Source organism: Kwoniella mangroviensis, assembly GCF_000507465.2.
Source record: "Kwoniella mangroviensis CBS 8507 chromosome 1 map unlocalized Ctg01, whole genome shotgun sequence".
In the NCBI taxonomy this organism is placed as follows: Eukaryota; Fungi; Basidiomycota; class Tremellomycetes; order Tremellales; family Cryptococcaceae; genus Kwoniella; species Kwoniella mangrovensis.
In genome coordinates, this window is record NW_027062533.1 from 11,929,422 (window position 1) to 11,943,996 (window position 14,575).

A 14,575-nucleotide genomic window follows, 5' to 3' on the forward strand; every position below is an offset into this window, starting at 1 on the left:
ACTCTCGCAACAACACAACAAACCCCCCGTCCATCGAATCGACTTGTATACATATATATACCTTGTATCTTATCCCATCCTACCGTCACTCTAGACTCAGATACCTACATTCCCCCCAATTCAACCCACTGCACCCACTTGCATCTTGATCGACCTCATCTCAAGATGTTCTCACGCGTCTTGAAATCCACAAATCAACAACAAGCCCCTTCCCCTTCCTCCTCTTCTTCCGAACCATCATCAAAATCATCCTCTCGATCATCTCATATCAAATCACAGTCTACCTCATCGGGCATCGCTCAACCTTCACCATCCAAGATTCCCGTATCTACCAATCACAGTTCTCGATCTGCTTTCGTCAGTAGTAAAGAGAACATACCTACTCCACCTTCCGCAGGCCATGAGAAAGAACGTTCAAATTATTTATCATTCTTATTCTCCCAATCGCAACAGGGTGCTCCGACTACTCCAGTCAAAGTAAACAAGACTTCACCTGCACCTCCCGCTCCAGCTCCTGGTCAGGCGTATCATCCTCATCCTCACGGTCATGGAGAAGCGGTCCAAGCGTCTAGAGGCGGTCAATATACAGCTGAATCAGATGATATTCACATGCAAACTATGAAAAACACCATCAACCCAGCAATGTTGAAACAACTTTCTTCTATCCCTGCTCCTGCTCAACAACAACCGGTAATTCAAAGAAGCAATGGTGCTGGGAATGGGACTCAGGGACATCCTGTCAACCCTTACGCAATTCAACGAGGTGCCAACGCGTATAACGAAGATGTACATATGAAGACTCAAAGGTACGAGACTCAACATGATAAACCTAGAGGACTTCAGCTATGGGAGAGGGAATTGCTGGAATCTCCTGATATGAAGAGGAAAGCTACAGTGGCTCAGATTTGTGAGTTTTGCCGTGTTTCTCATTCTGCTCTGAGCGGATCTAGCTGACGGATATATTTGTTATCGTTAGACTTCTTGGATTACTATTGTAAGCTGCGTCATCTCTCGTACAGATATCATCAGACTCGGCTAACGTACTTCACACTGCAGTCGATCTCCTCGGATATATCGCTAACAGGAAGAAACGTCTCGAGACCTTCAAAGCCGATACTTCCCAACGAAATGTACGTTTGAGACTTCCTTGACCTGGTTCGTAAATATTAATTATGATTTATAGGTTACTGGATCCGAGTATCAAAAAGAGGTATCCTCCTATAACGGTAGAGAAAGAGTACTGCTCCGAAAGAGACGAACCAAACTTCGTGTTGAGCAATTCAGAATTATCGCTCAAGTCGGTCAAGGTGGTTATGGCTCGGTCTACCTGGCTAGGAAAGCAGATACCAATGAGGTTTGCGCTTTGAAGAAGATGCGTAAAGGTACTTTGGCCAAGATGGACGAAGTGAAACATGTTTTGGTAGAAAGGGATATTTTGACTGCTGTTAAGACTCCTTGGTTGGTTAGGCTGTTGTACGCTTTTCAAGATACTGAACATGTTTATCTTGCCATGGTATGTTGATTTCTTCAGCTGTACAAATTTAGTTGAAATTGTATAAGCTGATACGTGTTGGTGAATATAGGAATATGTCCCTGGAGGAGATTTCAGGACGTTACTCAACAACTCGGGCGTACTCAAAGAGGAACATGCTCGATTCTATGCTGCGGAGATGTTCATGGGTGTAAATGAGTTGCACAAATTGGGTTATATCCATAGAGATCTCAAACCTGAGGTGAGTTGGTCGATGCTGAACTCAGCGCTTCAGTTATCTGACATTTCTCGATCTATAGAATTTCTTGGTAGACGGTACTGGTCACGTCAAGCTGACCGATTTCGGTCTTGCCACTGGATCTTTGAATCCTGCCAAGATTGATCAAATGAAGCAGAAGGTGCGTATCATACAAACAGGCGAATACTTATATGCTGATGATGACTGATACAATTCAGCTCGACCAAGTGAAAGATGAAGAACTCGTCTTCCGATCTACTTTAGAACGACGAACGATCTATCGATCTATCCGAATGGCTGAACCTCGATATGCCGATTCCGTCGTCGGTTCACCAGATTACATGCCCCCTGAAGTCCTTAGGGGTAAAACCTACACCTACTCGGCGGATTATTGGTCATTGGGTTGTATCCTATTTGAATTCTTATGTGGATTCCCTCCCTTCTCTGGATCTACTCCTGAAGAGACTTGGGCGAATTTGAAGAATTGGACTAGAGTCCTTAGAAGACCAGTATATGACCGACCTGAAGATTTGATATTCAACTTGACTGATACGGCTTGGGATGCCGTCACGAGATTGATAGCTAATCCAAAAGATAGAATAACCACTTTGGATGAAGTTCAATCTTTACCGTTTTTCGCTTCGTTACCTTTCAAGAACTTGCGATCTATCGACGCACCATTCGTTCCTGTATTGGATGGAGAGACGGACGTAGGATATTTCGATTCATTCACTAGTCCTGAAGATATGGCCAAATACGCCGAGGTGTTCAAGAAACAAAGAGATGTTGAGGCTGTTGAGGAGAAAGGGATTGGGAATAGAAATAATTGGGTTGGATTCACTTTCGGTAGGAATGCTAATGTGAGTAAGAGTAATGGTTTTTCTCATGATGATGTTTTGTTCGCTGATCATAATTGCATTACTTCGGGATATAGATCACACCTGCTCCAAGAGGTATCAAACCTGAAGGGGAAGCACTTCAAACCATTTTCTAAGATTTTATCGAAACCCTGTGTTTTCTTTTCCATCAATCCCATATATCTATATATGCACACATCATATCCCATATACATTGTTTACTTTGACCTATTCCCCATCTTCTCTCTCCTGTCAGTTCCGTTCCGTCTCCTTTTTGTCGGAATGATTTTGGAAAAACATTCGAAAATATCCTATCATACTCATGGCTTGTTATCTTTCTTTTTTCTTCTTGTATAGTCCTTGTATATAGATACGGTATGAATCGATTCTTGGCGTTTCCTTCTGACCGTATAACGATTTATCAGACTCGTAGCAATCGTTAGAAGTCAATTTTGCAACAGGGGTTGTTGACTACCAAGTCCAAACACAATTGTTAGGTGGGAAAATTTTGTGGACATCAGCGTATATTCTACACCGAGAAATTCGGAATTTAACATTCATCTACAACTGAATGTTATGCGTAAGCTAACCACTGCTATACTTCCATGACTTGTTAAACCACTTTTAATTTATCACGTCGATGCATTTTTACATACATGTATAGTCTATCATCATATACAACCATATTATACAGTTTACACACCAGCCAAAGCTCTTCTCCAACTTTCCCCTTCACCCATCAAAACCCTCCCCGTTTCTCCAATTTCCATCCCCAAAGCTACTTTCCTATCTTCTATATTCTTGTAAGGATCGGTACCAATGACCAAAGCATGAGATGAAAGTAAACTACTCAATATCAAATTCAATTCAGAATTAGAAAGTAAAACATTACCATCATCAACTCCTCCATCTTGGTTATTGTTGTTGTTGCTAATGTTGATGATTGTATTCTCGAATATGTTGAATGATCTTGAAAGGTTATCGAAATCGATTTTGACATTTCTCCAATTAATCTCATGTAAACCTTCTCTCCTTATACATCTGACTAATGAACATAACATCATTTTCTGTTGGATACTACATCCACCTATAAATTTCGATACGGGTGATTGTGACATGGCTTGTAAGACTGACATCATCTCTTTTGCTGTGACAGGGTGCGGACTACCAATAGAACCAGGACCAGTAGGACCGGTAGGACCGGTAGATTTGGCTTTACCTGATGTAGAATTACCATTGGTAATTTTGTCTTTACTGTTGTTGTTACCTCCTTCAAGAGCAACTTCCACAGCTCTCCGACAGGCATCCAAAACTCTTCGAGCATCTCCATTCGTACCTGCCATTTTGGTAGCCGCCAAAGCTATCGCATCGGGTAACAGTACTTTTGGATCTCCTGAGGGTGCAGATGGGTGGGGGATCAATCGCGATTGAACGATTGATATCAGTGCTGCTCGATCGTAAGGCTGGAATAGGATGGTTTGAAGACCTGTACAAAAAGAAGATACCAATCAGCTTAACTTTCGGTAAAATACCGTCTATAGGATAATTGAGATACAAGACGACGTTTTTAGAAAATAGAACAACCCACCTATCCTGGATTTGATTTTCGCTGCTAGATGTTGTGGAAGATCCATCCTGTTGGCAACGGCGATGACGAATAATTGGGAATCCCTCATTGTAGGCCAATTGAAGAAATTGTATACTACGTCCTGTTTCGCCGTAAGCAGTTGGTCGAGTTCATCCATCAGTACGACGCTAGAGGAGTGGACAGCAGGGAACAAGTCAGCGATCTCGCATCATCATCATATATATGTGAGATATATCCAACTTTGGTCTGCCTTGAACAGATCGCTGTCACTTGAATTCGACATTCATACAACCTGATCTACTAGGATGACCCCATTTGTTCTCATGTACGAATCACTCACAAAGTATGTCCCCTCGGTCCTCTCACACCCCCCTGTCCACCCCTCCTTCCAAAATGATTTTCCAAGCCCCTCAGCGCTGTCTTCGTTGAGGAACCTTTCGATCCGCTGATAGCCTCCCATAGAACCGTATAAGCATGTTGGGGAGAAGGGATCTTGAGACCGTTAATTTCGACATAAGAGAACGGCTGAAGTTCACCATCTTCAGCTTTTCGCTTGAGCTCTTTCACTACGGCGTGGACGGTCGCTGTCTTGCCTGTCCCTGGGACACCGGCGATGTCTACATGTATGTAAGAAGGATAGTCAGTATTTCTGCAGACAGTCAAAAATCAAGTCTTGGTACACGACAAGCTAGATGAGCATTTCTCGTGGACAATCCCTGATATAATCGGACAGTCTTGCTCGATTATCATCTTCGTAGATAACAGATGGGATGACATAGACATCATCGCACTCACATAAACATCCCCCACCCCCACTCTCCACTCCATCTTCAACCTTCCCTAACACATCCAGAAATTCCTCTTCTCTACATGGCAAACTCTCAGGCGTCGATCCAACATGTAACAACCTCAATGCTCTTTCGTACGGATTCACAGGGAGGTTCTCCAAAGATTCTATCGAAGATGGTAAATTGTTCTTTGTAGATGATTTAGGATGTGGTTTGGTCTTCTTTCTAGAAGGTAAATTCAAAGTTTTCCGTTTGGTCTTAAATTTTGTCTTTGCTTTTTTACGTGGTTTGAGAACACCCGGTCTTGATCTTTTCCTTTTACCAGGTATAAATATCTCTTCTTCTTCATCTTCTTCTTCATCTTCGTCTTGTTCTTCTTGGTCTGAGACATCTTCCACTTCACTACCTTCATCTTCATCACTCTCTTCCTCTTCTTCATCACTATCATTCTTCCCTCTCTGTTCTAGAACAGGTACAACCCACTCCCCCGTCTTCTTCCCACTTTCTCTCCAATGATCAATATCGACCCTCCAGCTCTTCCCACCTTTAGCGAATTTATCAAAAGCCCTATGGCACCAATATACCCCCTGACGGATATACGACCAACCCTTCCATTTGGATTTTGTCTCTGTGTCGGGAAATTGGTCTCGGTAGAATGACTTGGAATATATTGGGATGGTCCGCATGAGGTAGGCAATGGGGATAATGGATGTTACGGATCGGGAAGTCAATGAAGCTGCTAGGAGGACTTCGTTCTGAGAGCAGGATTAGCAAGGGGTTAGCTTGGGTATTGACTGGTTCCTTGTAAATCGTTTTATGTTGGCGAGAATGAGTGATACTGGGTCTGTTGTTATACACGATGCGTGTGGAAACAGTAAATCTTACAGAGAGGATCAAGAGTTACTACAAAAGAGAGCAGATGAGATGCATATAAGAATTCAACTCACATCTTCAATATTCACATTCTTCATCACTCCAGGTAAGTCCGCCTTCCTAAACGCCCAATGAATCTCACCCATCATCTTTGGTCCTTCCTCCTCTTCTTCCTCTTGCTTCTCATCCTCTTCTTCTTCTCCGTCGTCTGCTTCTTGATTTGTGGATGATGGTGCATCTTCCCATAATCCAATTAATATTCCTACACCTTCATTACCACCTTCAACACTGACCAACACCCCATCTCCTACCGTAAACCTACTCTCCTCATCGCCCTTACCGGCTTTTACCTTCCTACTGGATGGTCCACCAAGTTTCAGCGGAGTGGATCCCACCCTAGATACGATTCTACTATACGAATTGTACCTTATCCTCTCGTCTTGGTTGTCCGAAGGGAGTGGAGCAGAGGTCCAGGTGTAGGTGGTATTGGGTTGTTTGAGAGATGGACTAGCTCCAGGAGAGGGGGTGAATATGGTACCTCGGGTGGAACGACGGGGTGTGAATGGGGCTGGTATCGTCATGGTTCGATACTTGCTCGGTCAACGACTGATCTTACTCTACGCATAGAGCTGTGAAGAAAGTCAAATTGAGATTGAGCAAGAAGTTTCGAGGTGGTAATGTCGAAATAAGAGATTTGTTCGAAACGCAAAACGCGTAAACGCGTATTGAAATCATGTCGCACTACTACTGCTTTCCTGTCTTTATACATGTCCTGCTCAAAGCAGATAGGTATATTCATTCATTCCAAAGCATTTCATCGTATGCACATATCAAACAGCAGCAGAGGTATCAAGAGGATAATCACTCGTATGAAAGAGTATTAAAGGACAGAGAAACAGGAAGATTAGACCAAATGGGATATGAATAAAGGTGTAAAATAAAGATTCTCAACGTTTTTCCTCAGAACGGAGCCAGAACGTTATATATACTTTAGAAGGGGAATTAGAGGAAACGTAAAAAGACATGATATAGACATTTCATTTGGCTGTAAGCTGTACGGGGTGATGGAAGAAAGAGTGGTAAATTCCTGTTGATTCATTTTGATAGATCATGGTCGGAAGCCAAATTAAAGGGTACCATCTCTGGAATGACCATTACCTTGAGCGGCTAGATTAATATGACACAAACGGATCAGCACTCTGAAAAATTGGTTGTGATCCCATCCTAGTGGATTGGAAACAGCTCACTGTACCCACCCAGTCTAGCTTCAAGAACTTTCAAACTATCTTCTTTAGCCAACAGTTCTTGTCGTTTCATTTGAATCTCCCTTTGTACCTTCAATTCAATCTCACGGAGTTTCTCTTCTTCCCTTCGGAGTTGCTCTTCCTTGAGTCGGACAGATTGGTTGGCCATATCTTCAGGAAGGATGGATGAGTCGCTAGAGTCACAACGACACATGTTCAACTTCGCATTTTGGCAATGATGATTTGTATTTGCTTGAGAACTTACGGATCATTACCGCCGACAGATCTTGACAACTTCTCAGTTCTATAATTCTCATATAAGAAGTCGTGGGTGATCTCTTTGAGATCGGTGAGGTGGGACCTATTACACGAGGAAGCATGATAAGCTCTCTAGGGTGCGCACATGACAGCAAAATGAAGAAAAGGCAATGAACTCAGAATGCCATCAATAGCACCAACTCACATTAAAAGAGCACTTCTCAATCTTGAGAAATCCGAGTGATCAGGATTATCAACCTCAACTATACCCCATGGGTATCGTCTGCCTCTGATGGGTTCACCATCAATCATGATTTCCTCTTCTGAGCCGACGATGGCAAAAGGAAGTAAAGCTCTCAAAGATGAGTTATCCGCGATGGTCTCTTCATCATCCTCTTCAGCATCGTAAGGGAAGTTGTACACTGGGATGTTGTAGTATTCAATATCTTCCATGACCTAGAAGTAGATAAGGATATCAGCTACAGATTATGTCCATAACGCAAACAGTGTAAGACTATTTAACGAGGGCTGATGGCTCACCCGCTTTTTGAAAGCCCTCAACTCGGTAGGAGTCAAACTGTCGGCTTTACCAATGACGGGAATGACGTTGACTCGAGGAGAAAGTCTTCTCATGAGCTCGATATCCATTTCTCGCAAGCTGAACAATCAAAAAAATACTGTTCAGCTACACGACAAGAATGTCGACAAGACGGCTGATTGATGTCTAAAACTCACGCATGTCCAGTAGGAGGGATAAAGTACAACAAAGCGTGAACTCTGTTATCTCTGAATCTAGGATTACGCTTGATCCTCGATTCTTCGGCTAAGATATCGTCGTATTGTCTTTCGAGATAGGAAGAGATTTCTTGGAAGCTACAAAAGTAGAGGACATATCAGCGCACGGGCCCTCTCGACTATATATTTGGTCCGTTGTATCATTTGAAGGTAGAATGATGGGGTGAGACTATTGTCTATACCATATACATAGAATCGTCGATTGTATGGAGTTTGAAGATCGATGTACTCACGCATATTCGTTATCGATCCCATCACCGAACCCAGGAGTATCGACCACAGTCAAAGCGATCCTTACTCCATCTTCCTCCAATTCAACATTGACAGGCTTGATCCTGATGGGTTCTTCGACATTAGCTTGAGAAGCAGCTTGTTGGACAAGATTAGGGTCCAGACTCGAGTGAGGGTTGTGAGGATCAACGAGCAAGTTGGCAGTTCGATGTTCGAGTAAGACTGATTCAACGAGGGTATTTACGAATGTAGTTCGACCTGTACCGGATGCTCCTGCGAGTCGAATAAAGATTGTTAGCGTTTTCACTGGTTGTTGTAGTACTGCATATGCTGCAGACATCCATTATAGAGAGAAAATGGGTTGAGATCGTGATATGGGAAGGAAGGTTTGCTCCATGTCTGTTTCTCCCTTCCAATGAATCTCATCAACCTTCAGAGTCCGTGCTTGCATCGTAGACTACCAATAGTCCACGTCTCGAGTCGGGCAGCATGTACTGAAAGGTGATCCCACTCACCTACGACCATCAAGGTCAATTGAACACCTTTCTTAGCCTGCTTCCTACCTCTTGAGGCTCTCGATGCCATAATGACTATAGGGTGATCTGATCAAAGGAGTATAGAAGGGGGTATGTAGGCTGTAGCTGTATGATTGTTTTTAGTGGACCGGTCGAAATTTGTGTGGGTGACGAAATGAGCTCTAGGCGGTGAAGGAGTGGGATATTTCCAGTTCGCGATGGGATAGGGCCAAAGAGGGTGTATGATGTGGGTATATGATGATCGATAGAGATATGGGAGATGGTCAAATTCCAAAGTCAATAGTCCTAATAGTCTATTCAGTTGAAACGCATCGACCTGCTCTCTGCTCTCTTTTCCCCGCATTGACCTCCAGCGGATGCGTCCATGCCACGCGTCAATACCATGCAGTTACGTAAACTCCGCACCGTGTCGTCGCGTGGTATCATTCGTTGTCCTCGAATTCATGCTATGCTGTCAATAAGATGCATCGTCAGTCTCATGAGCTCAAGACACTCTCTTATCCTCTCAAGCTCAACGGATAATCAACAGTTGGGCACAGTCCAGCATGTCAAGATCATCAACCCCTCCTTTCCAGCTGAGACGTCCCAATCTCGGGTCAGGTCTGAATCTAGCTTCGGGAGCAGGAGGACAAGGATCAACCTCCACTTCCCGAGTACCGACACCTCTAGGTCGAGGGGTGATATCTCTGGATGAATGGGAGGGTAAATCGCCGTTGACGGATGACCAGCTTCAGAGTATATCTATAGTGAAAGAAAAGTATGGTGAAAGACCATTACCCGAGAAGGTCAGTCAGTCCTCACGACATATGAGACCGAAAGTAGCTGATTCTTATGAGAATGGACAGTTCACTAGAGAAGAGCAATCTCAACCTGGTCCCTCTCGGCCCACCACCCCGATCCGATCCAGACTACCTTTGCATCTTCACTCACCTTCCGCATCACCATCACGTTCCCGTCCACCCTCTGTACCTGGTACTCCCCAACCTACCGGTACCTTTCCTCAAAGCCAACTTGCAGTTCCCGACCCTCTACATCCAACGACAATCACCACACCTCAGCAGTTTCTGGATCATTTCACAGCGTTGACATTATCGACGGAACATGAGCAAGATAGCTTGTATAGAGATCATCTAGCTGAGATCATAGGGTTGAGGGAGAAATGCGATGCTCTGATAGATCTTTTGGAAAATGGGGAGTTGGAAGTGGAAGAGATGCTGAAGGCTTTAGCGTATGTAGAGGAAAGGAGTGAGAGTTTGAGAGGAGCATGTGAGGATTTATTGGAAGAACAGGTCAGCTTTCTTTTTCTCTCCTCTGCTATATGAACGGGAATGAGGGTTTAAGCTGATGCCGATTGTCGAATCTCACAGACACACCTCCTCACCCACACTTCTCAACTCGCTCACCGACTGACATTCTTCACCTTCCTCGAGGTCGCTCAGAAGATGCTCAACAATCCAGGGAATAATTTGGTTTTATCGCCGAACTTCTTACCTATGGTGAAAAGGCTAGATGAATGTCTGGGGTATCTAGGTGAACACGTAAGTGGTTTTCCCAACTATCTTCGACCATTGTCAATGTAGATCTCATTGAGAACCCAGCTAATACATATGGATGACTTATTCTAGCGTGACTTCAAAGACGCCGAGCTATATCTAATACGATATCAACAATGTATGACAAGAAGTATGACATTGATCAAGCTCTATTTCGTCAGCGTGGTGAAAGCATTAGGTCAGGAAATCGCAAAGAGACTGAGTGATAAGGTGAGTATACGCAGGATTTTCTACTGCATATTCAAATTAAAATGCTGAGCCACCGATCATAGGGAATATCCGAGACCGCTGCACAAGCATTACTATACACCAAATTCATCTCCCTCTCACAACCATTACGACCCCTCTTAGCGGAACTGGAAGCTCGAGTGTCGACCAACCCAGATGAACTGACACCGTTGTTGAGCGAATGCCATTCTGCTTGGATAACGACTAGGCAGTCCCTGATGGGTGGTAGAGTTTTGAATGAAGTCATGGGAATGGATCCTAATGGAAGTGACTTGGTTGACCTGGTGAGTAAATCTTCGTAAGATCAAGAGAGTCATGGTTCAGAGAGTACACAGGAATATGTGACTAATTCCACTGTAACTCTGTTCCTCTACAGACTCGTTCAGGATGTAGCTATCTCAAGCAAACATCCCATGACGAATTCAATCTTTTCAAACATTTCTTCTTATCCGGTGAATCCATTCTATAGTGAGTAGTCGGCAGACATCTCTCCTCCTTGTTATTCCTAGACTAACGCAGTACCCAGTGGATACCTTGAAACTCTCTGCGACTATTTATATGACCATCTTCGACCTCGTATCCTGCACGAACCATCTCTACAAGTACTATGCGGTGTATGTACAGTCCTACAAGCATTGATGGTACAAGACATATCAGAAGAAGAGAACCCGGATGAAGCTTTATATTCACCATCATCTACACCCGGTGGAATATCTCCGTATGGTGCGAGAGACGGCGATGACTATTTCGGATCCAGACCTAGATTATCAAGACACGGCTCCTCACAATCTATTTCAATGAGTATGAGTCGACCATCAGTCTTACGAAGACAATCTTCCTATGCTAGTATATCCCGTCATAATTCTTACTCCTACACACCCAACTCGGTACGACCTCAGAAGAAAAAGCGGAAACCTCTAGGTCGATTGCATATTGAAATTCTCCTCAAGATGGTTTTACAGGATGCTCAGACGAGATTGGTATTTAGAGCTCAGGCGTTATTGAGTAATGATGTCGAGTACTACGTACCGAAGGAAGGTGATTTGGATTATCCTCAGAAATTAGGTAGTGGTGAGTTCACGACCCGCATGATCAACGCGACTCATCATTCGAAGCCCAGCTGATATGATGTATGTCTGAAATAGGCTCGACGAACGGTAAACTCGTACAACGAACGAAATCACTCTCTCTGGATATGGAAGATGATGATGAACCTTCTTTCCTGACCTTACCACCACCGGAAGCTCAAGAAAGCTGGTATCCCTCGTTAAGAGTGACACTATGGATTCTGTCGTGTTTGTATACATATGTGGATGTGAGTATTATTCAAACTTGGAATCAACCATTCAACTTTCACTTATACCATTCTATTCCATCTGTGTAGACCGCCGTGTTTGAAGACCTAGCACAAGAGGCTATACCCGTTTGCAGGAAATCTTTATCGTCCGCTGCGGATTTACTCAGCGCGAAGAAAGATAAATCGATAGATGGGAAATTATTTTTGGTTAGACATCTATTGATACTCAAAGAGATGACTGCTGGATTAGGGCTAGAAAGTGGGAGATATAAGCGAAGAGATTGGAGCAATCTTGGTGGTGGGTTTTGATATACAACATGTCTCGACAAATCCACAATGAGCTAATGGATATGCGAGCGTAGACTTCTTGAAATCCATTTTAGACAATGCTGGTACACTCCTAGGATATCAGAGAGGATCAATCGTCAAGGCTGAATTTGCACCTGATGCTAGGACCGTGGGTAATCCATTCAGTGTATGCGCATCGTAACGGAACAGGGCAAGCTGATCAAACCTTTTGATCGTGATAGGACGTGGACCGAACATTGAAAATAGCATGTGAAGATCTAATTTCCCTAATCGTTCAAAAATCGACATGCCCTCTCAAAATATTCTTGGACAAGTGTACTTTGTACCTTACCAAATCATCTTCCTCGAGAGGTTCGATATCACATACGCTATTATCTGGTAATCAACCAGGAGCAGGAGCAATTTCGGATTTATCTGGACAGGAATTCTCGAAACCTGCTCAAGTGAAAATAATCCACGAGGAATTCAAGGTATTGTTAAATCAGGAATTTAGAGGTTGGAAAGATGAGTTGAGGAGGTATTTGGAGGATGAGGATACTGTTCAGGTATTAATACCTCCTGCGCAGGTGAGTTTGAATTCTAAAATAGAATCAAATCAAACCAAGTCGAACCAGACCAACTCACCACAAATCCTACTTTATATGCAATAATGGGGATATTGATGATGAAGGCCAAAATAACTGATGTCTACTTTTTGGGTTGTTTTTTACAGAACGCCATTGTCGAATCCTACAGGCAGTTCCACGATCTCATCAGAGCAGAATACGATTTCTCAACCGCTGCTAGTATTATGACTCCCTCTGGTGTGTTGAGCTTGTTACAAGGTATACCGTAGTACATATCGAATATGGGATAAGGGCAATGCAACATTTGTGCAGTAAAAGAAGGAGATAACTCGCTGTTTACCCGTTGGTCGCCAGTCACTGCAGAAGAAAGGAGGGGTTCAGCCGTGCTCTAATCAGGATCTCAAGGAGAGAGGCAAATGCCAAGAACGAATTCCTTTCATGAATTAATCGCTTTACTATCTGTTATAAAAGCTGATCAATCTGACCTCTGATACTGATTGTTGTTCCTATTGTCAATCTCATTATGTGGATGATCGTCCCTCCTCATGTGACAAAGGAATAGCTTACCTGTAATATGACATCCCTTTTCAGGTCCCCAAAGATCATAAACAGTATTTCTGAGCTGTTCAGTATAAGTTCCTCATCCTGTTCAACACAGATCCATGTACTTCACTAATTCGAACTCACATTTCATTGACAAACACTTATTGTACTGTGCACATGTTTCGAAATCTACTAATCGCTGACAAGCTGGTCCATACTGTTCTTCTGAGACCATTTCGCCAGCAATCTATTTTAGTAAATAATCTGATCCGAAATGATATTCAACCTTCACCTCATCACCTACCTGATCGGTCTATCCTTCCTTTACGGGACGTGTCATGCTCAAGGCCAAGCAGGCTTACCCACAGGTGGATCTGACAATACGACTAACGATCGAAACTCAAATGGTAAATTGGAAAGTATCGACTTGAAAGTCCACCTTCCTTCATTAACTAAAATCGCTGTCGATATCAACAACCCCAAGAGCGATATATCGGGTCTTATGGTATTTACTCGAAGTTTCAAGTTCGATGAGAGCTCAGGGATATTGAACGAATGGGCTCAAAAGGAAGTTTGGTGGAAGGTTTATGATCCCACGGCTAAAGAGGGGGAAATGGATGATGAGAAGGATTTGAGGTTTGTTATGAATGTAAGTCACTTCTTCAATTTACCTATCTCGGCATGTCCTTTATACGAAAGTAGCACAGGATCGTACGTATGCTGTATTGACATTTGTGGAACAGTGTATAGTTCAAGGATCCTCAGATAGCGATACCGATCAACACACTTTCACAGTATTCGCGCGCAAGAACCATATCTACACCCATTAGAGGGAGATATCTGGGATTCGATCATCAATGAAGCTAATATGATCTGTCCAACGGGTGAATGTGTACACAAAGATGGATGTGAGGATTTACCGATGCCGAAATGGGATCAAATGTACTTACAGGAGTATGAACCTGAGAATGAGGATGAAAGTGGGGATGGGGATGGGGATGAGAAAGAATGGTATAAGAAGTTGTCGGACAGATGAGCGGTGACGTTCAACAATAAACTTACAGGTCATTGTTTAAGGACGTTGTGGTAGATTGTACTGAATTTATGGGATAGAACTTCATCTTGACACTGATGAGAGGATATTCGAACAGGGGATTTGGCATTTCGACAAAGCGAGTC

At 43.3% G+C, this 14,575-nt stretch overlaps 5 protein-coding genes across 5 annotated transcripts; 3 read left to right on the forward strand and 2 right to left on the reverse strand.

The window, feature by feature from the left end:
- Nucleotides 1–165: 165 nt before the first annotated feature.
- On the forward strand, nt 166–2,724 carry I203_104523 (uncharacterized protein; the record flags this gene model as incomplete). Its single annotated transcript, XM_019143888.1, has 8 exons — nt 166–907; nt 977–994; nt 1,057–1,130; nt 1,184–1,513; nt 1,584–1,733; nt 1,792–1,890; nt 1,949–2,590; nt 2,665–2,724. 8 exons carry the CDS (start codon nt 166–168, stop codon nt 2,722–2,724), a joined length of 2,115 nt encoding a protein of 704 aa, XP_019006937.1.
- A 558-nt stretch (nt 2,725–3,282) lies between these two features.
- I203_104524 (uncharacterized protein) lies at nt 3,283–6,417 on the reverse strand (the record flags this gene model as incomplete). Its single annotated transcript, XM_019143887.1, has 5 exons — nt 3,283–4,073; nt 4,176–4,342; nt 4,516–4,792; nt 4,971–5,718; nt 5,911–6,417. 5 exons carry the CDS (start codon nt 6,415–6,417, stop codon nt 3,283–3,285), a joined length of 2,490 nt encoding a protein of 829 aa, XP_019006936.1.
- A 545-nt stretch (nt 6,418–6,962) lies between these two features.
- I203_104525 (uncharacterized protein) lies at nt 6,963–8,949 on the reverse strand (the record flags this gene model as incomplete). The annotated part of the gene is made up of 8 exons (XM_019143886.1): nt 6,963–7,003; nt 7,084–7,274; nt 7,346–7,441; nt 7,544–7,794; nt 7,879–7,996; nt 8,074–8,211; nt 8,367–8,637; nt 8,880–8,949. 8 exons carry the CDS (start codon nt 8,947–8,949, stop codon nt 6,963–6,965), a joined length of 1,176 nt encoding a protein of 391 aa, XP_019006935.1.
- A 496-nt stretch (nt 8,950–9,445) lies between these two features.
- On the forward strand, nt 9,446–13,122 carry I203_104526 (uncharacterized protein; the record flags this gene model as incomplete). The annotated part of the gene is made up of 12 exons (XM_065517555.1): nt 9,446–9,685; nt 9,746–10,189; nt 10,268–10,438; nt 10,526–10,663; nt 10,726–10,965; nt 11,058–11,149; nt 11,208–11,752; nt 11,827–11,996; nt 12,066–12,276; nt 12,341–12,435; nt 12,509–12,853; nt 13,000–13,122. The coding sequence occupies 12 exons, from the start codon at nt 9,446–9,448 to the stop codon at nt 13,120–13,122; spliced, it is 2,814 nt and encodes a 937-aa protein (XP_065374373.1).
- A 548-nt stretch (nt 13,123–13,670) lies between these two features.
- On the forward strand, nt 13,671–14,432 carry I203_104527 (uncharacterized protein; the record flags this gene model as incomplete). Its single annotated transcript, XM_065517556.1, has 3 exons — nt 13,671–14,045; nt 14,140–14,190; nt 14,349–14,432. 3 exons carry the CDS (start codon nt 13,671–13,673, stop codon nt 14,430–14,432), a joined length of 510 nt encoding a protein of 169 aa, XP_065374374.1.
- Between the last annotated feature and the right edge of the window lie 143 nt (nt 14,433–14,575).